At 39.2% G+C, this 13,467-nt stretch overlaps 1 protein-coding gene across 12 annotated transcripts in view; it reads right to left on the bottom strand.

The window, feature by feature from the left end:
* cacna1ba (calcium channel, voltage-dependent, N type, alpha 1B subunit, a) overlaps positions 1–13,467 on the bottom strand; it is an 88,888-nt gene that overhangs the window by 70,036 nt on the left and 5,385 nt on the right. For all 12 annotated transcript variants that reach the window (XM_044111231.1, XM_044111232.1, XM_044111226.1 and 9 more), the window contains exon 3: positions 12,785–12,924. In XM_044111231.1, coding sequence (XP_043967166.1) covers positions 12,785–12,924 — 140 coding nt within the window. The remainder of the gene's footprint in view (positions 1–12,784; positions 12,925–13,467) is intronic.

Below are 13,467 nucleotides of genomic sequence, written 5' to 3' on the forward strand. Positions count from 1 at the left end.
TTACTCTGGTTGGGACGGGTCTATGAATGATGCCTAAACTTCCCATTACACAAAAATCAAATTCCCCCCATTATCCAGCCTTTCTATGCAATTTATTAGGACAAAATTAAGTATGACATGTGTTGCCAACAACCAAGTAACCCATGTCTACAAAGAAATTATAGTCTATAAATGTTCCCTGCAGTTTGAAGTTCATCTATTTTTTTTTTTTTTTTACCTTCTGATCAAATCCTTCTGGTGTCTATTTCCTGCAACCTGATTGTCTGTCCTCTCTGTCCTTATGTTACCTAGCACGTGGTTTCAGCATGGTTTCATTCTTGCCAGTATTATCCAGATCCTTCCATGTCTTTGTTAGCTTGTTTGAGTTAAGGTTCCTATAGCTCATCATCAAATGAGACTACTGTTCTCTTCTTCCATAACAAAATATGCTCTGACCAAAGGAAGGATCCAGCAGGGCAGAAAACAGATTTAGCAGCATTCCTTGTAGAAAGGTGTGGAAATCCTTCTGTGTCCACTGCTGCTATATGAAATGGAGAACGTCAGTCCTCTTCAGCACAAAACCCCATGCTGAACCAGTTCAGTGAAGGACTCAGTCTGGGTCACCTGGCTGTCATCCCCACAGGCCCTTCCTCACTCCAGAGCCTTAAAGCCCAGGTTTTGCCTCAGCCCTCTAGAGCTGAAGCAGGCGGCACCCCAACTGAAACTGTAGAACAACCATCTCAGCCCAAGATCTCTGCATGATACACCTCAGAATGGTTCTGTGTGGCTCTACCTGACCTCCAGAGCAACTCAATTCAGTTCAGTTTATTTGAATAGTGCTAATTCACAAGAAATGTCATGACACTTTACCAAAAAAAATTTATTTCAGTCTTAAATATGTTCCAGTTGATCCTAGTAATCAAACACTGCAGCATCCTCAAATAAGTGTTCAAAGTAGTTAAGTTTCTAAGGAAACCCAACAGATTGCATTGACACATTGACTTCCATCATTCACTGCTCCGGCACAAACAGGTAGTGAAAATGGCTGCGTGTTGTGTCGTTGACTTTACAGCAATCATGTAGCATGCAGTAACAGTGGGGAGAAAAAACTCCCCTTTAACAGGAAGAAACCTCCAGCAGAACCAGAACTGGACTCAGTACAACAGAGCACCTTCACATACCTTTCTTTTTATACTGTTGTGCAATAAGATTTTTGCACAACAGCTTCAGAACCAGGAATAGTACAGTGGCTCATTTGGTAGAGTAGTTGTGGGTTGTCAGAAGGTTGTGGTTTGATTCCAGCTGATGTGCCCCACTCAATGTACTTAGCCCTAATTTGGCTACCTATTGGTCAATGTGTGCCCATTAGTGAGTGTGAATGTGTAACTATAGTGCTTTCAGTGGTCAGCCTGATTAGAAAAGTGATACATAAATTCAATCCATTTTCAATTTAAATGAGCAAGTGATAAACTTCTCAATAGTGGATAAATAAATGATTAGGAGATTTCTTCAGTTATTTTGCCTTTTGTGTAAAAAGCTTATGAAGCAACTGAACTATGAAACAAATATAATGAAGTGTTAAATTAGCTGTTGAGCTCCAACAGAGCAGACATTAATAGCATAGCTAAAAGTGAACTTAAGCTAAAGAAGGGAACACAAAATAGTTCTTGCTCTAAATACAAAGCACAAATTGATTGTTACAGGATGTATGCTGTTGTACTTTGGCCTCATCCCTTCTGGTTTTACTGTCTGAATTAACTTCAGTTTTGCAGTTGACAATGTGTTTCCCAAAAGCAAAGTTGTTTCTGGTTTGAGTTCAGTGGTTGCTGTGCAGGCTGCTAAGACAAGGCTCACAGTCATACTATTAAGTCTGTGTCAAAGTAAAACTGTGACTGCAGAGATAAAAGTTAACAGATGGTGAACCTTCAAAGACCAAATATTATTTCTATTTCTTCTAACAAAACATTTTGACGAAAATATTAGAAGTAAAAAAAAGACAGCACACCGACCACAGGAACCAAACCACAAAACTGTTGTGAAATTGCTCTTCCATTAATAAAGGAGCATGAAACATGCCTCCATTTATGAGGCAGGAAATGGTGTGACAGTCATAGAAAAAGATCTTTGGGACAGAAACGGGTTCACTTTGGTCATCAATAAAACACACACTTACCATAAGAACACACTCAAAAACACAATTATTTGCAAGTTAATTAACTGTGCTTTTTTTTTTTTTTTTTTTTTTTTTTTTTTTTGGACAGTGAGGGACATATCTCGAACAAAACCTTCACATATAGAACACAAACAAAATAATCCAGATGATATTTGAACTGTACAACATCAAATCTTAGTTGTGTCTTCTGTAATAAACTGATTTTTTATTAAATTTAAAGTTCACTGTACTTTTATTCTAACCCATAAGTTCTAACAACTTAGAATTTTTCAGGAGGATCAATGCAATACTTAACATAATGTTTATGTCTGAACCTGGACTGGTGTGTGGTGGTGTCAGGATTCAGGTTGGAGTGAGGGTTCTTTTCAGAGACGAGCTACGCGGAGGAGTTTGACAGCTTGACGCACCTGCTGGGGATTCCGGTAATCTGCGGCTGCCTTCTTAAGAAGCGGAGGAACCACCAGCCATCGCTCGATGGTCAGTGACGTGCGGTCAGGGGAGGCAGGTGAGGCAGTGCCTCACCAGCCATCATGGAAAGAAAGAAAATATATAATCATAAAGTAATTTAAATTGTTATATTCATCCGGTGGTTTGTACTAAAAAATATTTATTTTTCATGTAGCTTCACCAATTTCGATTTTTATTTGTTCAAAATCGCTGAATTTTCTTATTTTCCCATTCAAATGCTTGGAAGCGATGCCGGTGAGGCAGCAGCGAGCTCTGCCTCACCTTGGATTGCGCAACCCCTGGCTCTGCGCTGGCTGCTAAGCGGAGAGAGCATGTTGCTGTACGGCGTCAATAAAATGGTTTAAACACATTTAATATGTGAACTTATTTCCAATAATTTAGCTTATGTATATAATGTACAGTGCTTTTTGTCACCAACTGTGTTTGTGTAACGTGTTTCGTGTAATGAGCGATTATAAACGGCAGAGAACAGGTTCGAGGTGAGGCAGGCAGTTCTCTTGCCTCATGGCAGGGGGCGCTCAAGATCCCAGACGTTCGTCTTGTTCACTCCTCAACTGCCGAGTAAGTGACAGCGAGCTAGGCTAAACGATTCGGGAAGCAAGTCAAGTGCAGCGATAGATTATAGTAGAGATAGCGATTTTTTTCCTCTCGCTTATCCCGACTTTCGACATGGATGACTACATTACAACACTAAAAAAGTTTTCTCAAGTGGACTTTCAATCGAAGCAGGAGGTGTGTAAGGATGCAGAAGTGAAACATAACCTGTAAACTGCTGTCAATCTATGCATCTATTTGCAAATCTGATTCTGATGACGTCAGTGCCTCACCAGCTATGAACCTCACCGCACGTCACTGTCGATGGTTACCACTTGTTGGTCAGAGTCAGCCTTATGGTCTCAAACCAAAGTCAAATATAGCCAGTCATAGTAATTCATGTCCTTCTCTCTGCACTTCACAGTAGTGATGGGCAAATGAAGCCTCATGAAGCAATGAAGCTTCCGGCCCATTGCTTTGCCCAAAAGTTCATTACTCGATGCTTCATTCATTTCTCACTAGTGACATCTGCTGGTGAAGCTGTGGCCTTGTTACTCAGACAGACATATTTAAAAACAATTAGTAAATGCACTATTGTCACAAAGTTTTTGTCAAACTCACGTTTAGTAACAGGAGAGTCAATTAAATCCTATTTAACTAATCTTTTTTAGTTATTAAAATTATTTGTTGCCAATCCTAATGGCTGTTTTCTTCTGTCATTGACTGATTTAACAGTAGACATTTATTTTGGTGTACTCGGAGTGCAGTGCTTGTTGGGGCAGACAGTTTTCTTTGAGTTTTGATTTGCCTCCTGAAAAACTTTCTATTGGCTCTCTGATCTGATCCCTTATATTTTTACTCATAAGCCAAAATTTTACTCGTCCAACAGATTTAAGTCTGTTTCTGCTGTGCAAGACTGATATATTTTTGCTGAACAAAGAAATGGTGAAAATTTCAAGAAGGTGAAAATTTTAGAGGTGAAGGGTTTAATTATTGTTATTTAAGAATCTTGTGAGTGAATCATCTCAAAGTATTCCCAGATGTCAGATTTTTTCTTCTTGCTGGCTCATTTTCAATCAAGTTTATTTGTGTAGCACATTTCAGCAACGATGCAATGTCAAAATGTTTTACTTAATAAAAACACATAAATATAAAGTCATAAAATATGCCACAATAAACCATTGAGAAAACTGGTAACAAACATTACATTTTGATGAGTGTCATCATCAAAATCATTAATACACATGAACTATAAAAGGTTCCTTTTATTTCGGCCACTTATGAAGACAAATACTCCACTCATGCGATCAAGCAGCGGCTCATCACGCTTTTATTTTGAAAACCGACACGCAAAATGAAGCAGTCACGTGACCCATGCAATGCGAGGCCTCGTTTGTTGCCAGTCACGTGGTTTTCAGCAAGACAACACAAGCCTCGAAGCGGGGCTTCATCGGACACGCCCCCTTATTACTCGGTACAAGCCTCGAAGCCTGGCTTCAGATAGCCCATCACTACTTCACAGACCGCGATCTCGTTCCGGGAGCCAAGCCTGGATCTTCACTGGTTGAGCGCGTCTCGCCGGTCGATTCCAATAAGCCGTTCCGAACCGCTGCTGTTTCGGACTCCGGACCTACCTGGACCCTCGTTCTCCTGCAGAAACTCTTCCTTTTTTTCTGAGCAGTCATTAATGATTAAAGACTATCATTATTCCAGAAAGGTCTAGTTCTTGGTGCGCACCTGCATGTGGGCAAGGAAACTAAAATCCAGCATGACAGGTGGTGGATATTTAAGTCTAGTTAACTGTAGATGATAAATGATACAGGAGAGTTATAAAATAAAGAAGATTCCCTTTTTATCAAGCTGTCTGTTATGTTTTAAATCAGTCAAAACAAGGAATCTATCATGCAGTGATAGCAGAGAGAAAAATTCCTCTTTAACAGGAAGAAACCTCCAGCAGAATCAGAACCTGGTTCAGTGACAGGTCATGTAACTCGTCACACAACTTGTCACGTGACAAGTTACAAGGTTATGTTGAAAGGCTCCAACATTTTTGTGAGGACTATTGAACTGAACCAGAAAAACATGACAATGTAAAACAAAGATCCTCCATTAGATCTTTGCACAGCCTGATATCATGAATGTTCATTTTTAAACTGTTCTATTGGCTCTAGTGGCGTTTATTTGTTAGTGAATTGACAGGAAAGTAGATAATGAGAGAGAGAGAGAGAGAGAGAGAGAAAGACATGCAGCAAAGGTCATGAGGCCGGAACTAGAACCTGTGACGTCCAAGTTGAGGACTAAAGTCTCCATATGCAGGTTGTGCTTTTCCCTTGCACCATCACAGTACCCCAGAGTAAACTTCATTTAATCATACATAAATCTGATAGAAAATTATATATACTAGATATAAAATATGCATAACCCAGAAAATCCCACACACAATTTTCTGGTAATTGTTGCAGATTCTTAAAGTTAGCAATAACCAACTGACATGGTTCTCTTCAACCCTTTGGATATGAAAACAGTATGAAGCTGAGGGTAATGATCTGAAGTTAATTTTTAATAATATTACACACAGACTTGGACTAATGGTAAAGTATGTGTTCTTTATTGCTAAATTTGAAATTTAGCATTTTGTAACACAAATCGGTCCAGCTGTCCCATCTAAAGAACTCAGTACTTAGTGAGTTATTGCTGTTCTCTAATTGCATTGAGGCTCTAAATAGTGATTTGTTATTGTTGGTATGTGTGTTGATGCATGTTTCAGTGTATATGAATGTGGAGCTCTTTATAGTCTCCATGAGGATCAGCTCCCTCCCCTGACCACACTGCAGAAGCTATGAGTGTAGCGCAGCCCTGATAAGATGTCCAGACCGCTGCTGTAATGGCCTCCATCCATGGCCCAGCCCTTCAATTATGGTTATCATATGAGTCTGCTGAACACCAATTCAATAAAGGCCTGCTTGGGCTGTTCCCAACATCACACACATACACACACACGCACACAAACATGAAAAGCTTGGCTGGCTCACAGGCTCTGCAAATCTGTCAATACACACTCAAACACACACCCAACCACCCGCGCACACGTGCACACACACATATTTTCCCACAGCTCATAAATACTACAGTTGAGAAAAATCTCCCTGGAACTCTCATATCACATTGTGTATTGAGTACACAATGCAATATACTGATATTTTTTGTATTCTTTGGAACTATTACATAAAACAGGATTGTTTGAGATCCGGAAAAACCAAAGCAGCTGTTAATCTAACAACTGCCACTGAATTTGGTCTGCCTGGAGAGACTCATCCTAAAACATAGTGCAACTTTGCAAGGAGTTGGGCAAACTTTCTGATCATGTTTTAGGATCGTTTTTGGCTTTGTAAGATGAAGGAAAATCATAATGCCAGAGTTCATGAAGGAAAGAAACCTAGAATCTCAACTGATACAGATTTGGATATACCCTGAAGCTGTCGAAAATAACCAGAATCAGTTGGCTTCATGTTTGGCTAGCTCTGACCAGTGACAGTTTCAGAAACTAAAAGAACGACCTCCACAGAAAGGTGCACACAGTCTTGATTAGGCTGTTGAGGTCCATCTGCTGGTGTGATGCCCAACAAGGACAGAAAACAGAGTAGAACAGGGGTCTCAAACTCCGGTGTCCTGCAACTTTTAGATGTGCCTCTGCTGCACCACACCTGAATAGAATAATTAGGTCATTAAGGCTCTGGAAAACTGATCTACACAAGAAGGAGGTAATTAAGTCATTTCATTCCAGTGTTTTGTACCTGTGGCACATCTAAAAACTGCAGGACAGCGGCCCTTGAGAAGTGGAGTTTGAGACCCCTGGAGTAGACCATAGAGAAGAAGCACATGGAGCCAGATAAAATGTTTTTACACTGAGAAAAAACAACCTTTTAAAGATAAAACTGAACAGAGCAACTGTCTGTGAGCTGAGCACTTGATGAGAATCTGCTTTGTGAAGGGTTAAGTAAAATGGAGTTCAATTCTATGTGAGCTAACCATTCCATTGTTTTCTCAAGCCTGCCTTAACAATTTCATGTCGGCAGCTACTTTTAAATAAAGAAGGGAGACTTGATCACAGCAAAGTTGCTCCATATCATCCATTTAAAGACTCAGTTCTTTCTGTCAAGGAATATAAAAGATGCTTATAGTTAGTCATTCTAATTCCTAACATTATCATGAATTGAGAGATGATAGGTGGAAATGCAGACTGGTTGTTGAAGGATTTAATAAAAGAAAGAACAGAAACTTACAACAAAACCCCATGAAGACACAGCGAGTCAGAGTATCAGAGTAGAACAAAAAACACAGGAATCCAGGAAATAAAGACCAGCATAGAAACTATAGGGAGATAACAGGGGGAACCACCAAGGAGTGTGAAGAGTAGAGGTATTTAAGTACTGGGAGAGTGAATGTGGAACAATGGACCAGGGATGATGAGCTAACAGGTTGCAGGCTGAAGAGAGAGAGGAAGAGGCACAGGGGGTGAGGGAGAGTACACAACAGGGGAGTAGAAAATAAATATAACACTAAAGAACTAAGAAACATAATTAAACTAGAGAAACAAGGAATAACTAGAAAAATAAAGAAAAATAATAAATTAGAAACACTAAGAAACAACTGAACTAAAGTAAAACAGAAACATTACTGATTTAATTAAAGAAAATGAACTAAGGAGCACAAAAAAAACAAAAACAAACTCATTGAACCCAGAAAAATATAATCTTCTGAAGATATTTTAATATATGAACTCTGATATATTCTTGAGTCTGAGTTATCCTTTTTTTCCCCAAGGGGTGGTATTATGTATTTTCCAGTCACATGGCAATATTTTATAGCATAATCAAGGAAATAACAAATATGCCTTAGCATCAATTACTAAGACAAATTTCTTTTTTGAAATTGGGCCTCTGTCTCCTTAAGAAGCTCCTGCTCTTTCTGACAATCTGCCTTCAACACAACATTCTTCTAAGCGATGGACTGAGCTCAGCAGACATTATTTCCACCAGCTGTTTGCTTGTTGCCGCTAATGCTAGTCTGAGGAGCTCAGTGGGGGAGAGGCAGACGAGGGGTGCCCCTCCTCTGTGAGGTCAGGTGAGAGGTGCTCTGACCTCACAGCTGGAGACTGCAGCTTTGAGGAGGAGCTTTGTGGAAAAGGCAGTGCTTGGTGAAATTAAGTGTTTCTGTTGCTAGTGGCGATTAAAGGATTTCTCAAACATGCATGAAAGAACCAAGGAAATAGCTCAGGTATGATTTTGGTGAGGGAATAACATAAAATAATATAAAGTTCAAAATAGTTATTATCACATAACACTGCCCTTTTAAGATTGATTCCTCTTGCTAGTAGTGGATGCTGTGCATTTGGAAGAATTTTTGCTGAAACTTTTTTATTTTTAGGCTTTTGTTAGGTTGACTACCCACTCTCAGTTTGGAAATCAGCAACAAGAACAAGGTGATTTGCAACTGGGAGAAGTTGCTTCTATAAGTTTGTCTTTAACCAAATTAAAAGATGCTGCTGCTCCCTGTGCCTTCCCTTTCCACCTGTCTGTAGAAGTCATGTAAAGAGATAGTAAATGAAGTAAACAGTTACTAATCGTTCATGCCATAAAGGCTACTTACGATAACTGAACAGACAATTTAGCTAAAACGTCTTAGTAAATTAGAGTGTTTGAACATAGCAGCCATCATGGGTTAGTAAAGAAACAGAAAATATTGTGATTTGGCTCACTGTTATATTTTCTAACCAGCACTACAACTTTGAGCTGTCTTACCGTAAACATTTTGCTGTATAAGCTGCACATTGGTACTGTTGGTAGCATTGTTGCCTGGCAACGAGAAGGTTCTGGGTTGAGATCAGTCTGGGGTCTTTCTGCGTAGTCTCCCCCTGCATGTGTGGATTCTCTCTGGGTACTCTGGCCTCCTGCCACAGTCCAAAATGCGTGACTGGTTGGTTTTAATAAATGTGCATGGATTTTGGTGTACAGTCAGATACATTTTAAGGTTGAACAGAAAATAGAAAAAAATCTACTTTTTTATAATTATTTAAGGAGTATTGTTAGATCAGACCTTGAGACAGACTGGTGACCTGTCCAGGGTGACCCCGCCTCTCGCCCGGAACGTAGCTGGAGATAGACACCAGCACCTCTCCCAATCCCATTAGGGACAAGGGTGAACAGAAAATGGATGGATGGATGGAATTTAGATCAGACCTTTACAAGATCTGAAATACTTATTACCCGATAAAGATTAGTCAGCCCTTTACTGTTCTCATCACTCATTTTTAGAGTACCGTTATTTTGTAATGATTCTGGCAGGGTACATCTCAGCCTGATAGTTGCTGAATGCCTGCTGCTCCTCTCTTCCTCCAGGGCATGCTGTCAGAAACGCTGTGTGCCTGTCAGAGGGGATTGCATTCTGTCGGGTAAACCAGTTGTACATATTGCCATTTTTGTAACTTGGTGTGCTGTACAAGTCAGCAAACCAGAAGTGCAGCATGATATTCTGAAAGAATATTTAGTTGTTGCAAAGTTGAACATAAACTTTGTGAGAAAGTTTGGTGAGAACTATAGTAAAAAAAAATAATACTCTCAAAAATGCCTAAAAGATCTAAGATCAAGGTCAAACTGTATAATGTTGTATATTATCAGTGGACTCTCTCTATAGTTTCTTCTTTTTCTACTAACTGCTGAATTAAGGCAGACTTAAAATCAGCTCCAAATGGCAGCAGTCTGACCAGCTGCAGGCCATCTTCTAGTTACAGAATTTCTTTCTTATTTGCACCCCAACTTTGATTAAACGTTCTACTGGGAAAGAGCACCGACATCACTCTGCATTTCATTCACAAAGAAACACGGTTGTATTAGCAAGGGAGTCTACGGCCAGCGATCAGGATAAACTGAGGCTTTTGAACAAGTTGGATCCAAATGAGCTTCTGGATAAACAGTGGTCCTGCTTTGCTTCTGTAGTGTTTACAGTGGTTGAAATGGCACAATTTATCATGACAAAAATGCAAAACAAAACATTCAACAGCTATTTGTTGTTGTTAATAAGTTTAATCTTTGGTCAGAGAGGTGAAAGTGTTCATATGTACACATGTCCAAGCACATATTAAATGAACTCATGGATGACTTGTATGTTCATTCATTTTTCCTCATTTCATATTCAGAGGTGTTTCAACAACACCTTGAACATTGTGATTATCTTTTGGGAAATGCTGGTTATTTCCTTCTTGGTTGACTGAAAATATCTGTCTAAGATATGAATAATTTTGGGCTTAACCATAGAACTACCTCAAAAGTTACAAACCATTCCATCAGCTACAGTAGCAATTATGTCTCAAGTCCAGTGTTTTAACAACCATCCATTTGGACAGATGTTTGTGGTCGATCTGCAGGGGAAAGTAAATGTGTGCAGCTTTGAGCTTGAAGGCCAAATACATTTTGCTCAAAGGTTGCTGAGTACCGTACTGAACGTCTCAAAAGAGACAGACATGGTGAGCCAGATGGGCTGAGTTGAACCAAGAGGCTCAGTTCTGACCGCCTTATAAAGCCAGTATGCTACTTTCATTATTTATTCATAAAGAAGCTGTTTCCCTGTCATCGTTATATTAATAAAGTATATCACAAACATTTCGATCAGACCACCAGACCTGTGAAAAATAGTTTCTTAAAACAGAAACATAAAAAGCACAGATCTATGTACATGACTGCAGAAGCAGACATTTTTGTGGATCCTGTGTGTTTCTAACATTTTCCAGTGAATGCTTCCCTTAGTGTTCAGCTAGTGGGAATGAAAACTCAGTTGACCTCCAGTGGGAGGAGCAGCAGGTATAATGAGGTGTTTGGAAATTGGCCTGCTGCTCTGCTTGCTGCAGCGAGGCTCTTGGTACAAACCCAGGATGGTCCAAATAAATCCAAAAGCATCATGTAAGACAAACTGAGAAGTTCCCTGCTGAGTCCAGCTGTCACTCTGGGACTTTTTACAGCATAACAGTATCCTCTTTCACTGCCTCCTCCCCCACCACACACACATACACACGCACACACAGCCTTCTCTGCTCTGTCTCTCCTCACACACACTACTCCTGCAGTTTTCTCATCCGCTCCCAGGGGACGATGTCTGTTTACAACACTGAAAACATGAGTAAGCTTTACTACTTAAAGATTAAGTATTGTTAGTAAAAAAAGGACATGGCATGATTTATTTCTAGGATTCTTACAAGAAAAATAAAGAATGACTAAAACATATTTGTCAGTGTCTACAAAATGGCACAAAAGCCAGTTATTATCTTACTTGATTGGGAAGCAAACAAATAAACATAAAATAGTTAGCATAAAGCTGCGCATGTGACTTAAATATTTGTGGAGTTTAAACTTAGAATCAAGAAAATTAATCCAATTAATCAAATTAATTAAATCAATCAAAGAGACGCATCAAGGGAACGGACAAGAAGATGTTGGACAGTGGTGATTATGTGCAGAAAATCTATTCCAGCACCACAGAAAATAATAATAATAATTAATAATAATAATAATAATAATAATAATAATAATAATAATAATAATAATAATAATAATAATAATAATAATAATAATAATAATAATAATAATAATAGCCTTTAAAGAAGTACAAATGAGTGGGCAAATAGTTGCATAAAAACAGTAAAAGAAAAAAGATGACAAATAACAGAATCAGGTATCTAAGCTCAAATTGTATTTATTTATTTACTTATTTATTTATTGGTCGTTATAATAATGTGTGCAGCTCCTAAATCACAAAGGCAGACATATTGGGTAGATTATTGAAGCTGTCTGCATGTAATATATCTGGCCTGTTAGATGAGCTCAGAGCTTCAGGCAGCTGAGATGCTAAAGCCCACAGAGATGCAACAAGGTGATGATAGATAAGACAGACGAATGAGGAAAATGTGATTTTATCACAATCAATAACATTACTGCAAACTTCAGGAATAATATGGGAGATATTATGTTTTCATAATATTTTGCTGCCCCAGTAACAACAGTTAATACCTTCAGCAACAGTGTAGTAATAACAACAATCAAATGAACCTTTATGGACAATAATATAGGTATTTCTATGCATGGTGATCATTATAACAATGTTAATCTTCGTTGTACTGCTGTGGATAGCCATGTGTCTCTCGGCAAAAGGGTTTTATGTGCAGAATAGTGACTAAACACAGTTCTAGTGTTTACTGCAACGTTTGCAGGAAGCAGCTGATCCAGAGGCCTCTGACAAACGCTCCTTAATCACTGACAGGAATTCTCAATAACACAACATTTTTTCCTCTGAAAAATATCACGAATCATCATAAACTTGGAAACATGTGGATCTTGATCATTTCTGCAATGTGAGCACAGTGTTTCCTCTAGAGCTCTGAACATCTAATGCAGATAATACCATCTTACCCAGACCGGAAGAAAACATCCTTTCATCTGGAACAGCTTGGCTTTACCAATCATTACAAAGGCAACACACACCCATACACAGAGCAAAGCTGCCCCTCCCCTCGTTAATCACTGCTGCCCATCAGCACTGTCAGTTACCAGCTGTGGAAGCCATTAGGCCAGTGCTACTTACCCTGTTAGGACCACCACAAAGTCCATTACATTCCAGCCATTACGTAGGTAGGAGCCTTTGTGAAAAGCAAAACCCAAGGCAATGATCTTGATCCCTGCCTCAAAGCAAAATATTCCAATAAAGTAGGGCTCTGTGTCATCCTGGAATGGAAACAAGGAGAATTGGAGTTAGTAAACTACAGATGTTATCTTTAACAAGAGCACATTCTAGAATCTGCTTATCTTCCACTTTCAGCAGCACAAAACTCATCAGAACATGTGCTATTGCTAGAAAAATGAAACATGGCGCTTTGACATTGTCCCAGTATTTCAGAACTTTACACAATGTTTGGGTGTTAAAGTACTGCACTAAAGATTTTATCAAAACATTCAGTTTGGGTTTTCCGTGGTCTGGTAAAAACCAGCCCTTTGTTTGCTTGAGAAACAACTGTTTCCTGGACGCGTGGACTCTGTTGAGGTTTTAAATCTTATCCAATTGCTAACATTTGCCTATCATATGTAAAATCCGCCAGTTTAATGCTATAAGGCTTACCAGAAACTGCTTGTGCTGTAAACAACCATCCTCCACTAAGAGAGAAGAGCCGGTCTGTTGATGTTAAATCAATATTTGGAAACGTGGCCAACACGGACTGAACGACTTCAGTCACTTCCTCTGCTGCCATTGCCAAAACTACAAGCAGACTA

This window comes from Gambusia affinis, linkage group LG03 (genome assembly GCF_019740435.1).
Source record: "Gambusia affinis linkage group LG03, SWU_Gaff_1.0, whole genome shotgun sequence".
NCBI classification, from domain to species: Eukaryota; Metazoa; Chordata; class Actinopteri; order Cyprinodontiformes; family Poeciliidae; genus Gambusia; species Gambusia affinis.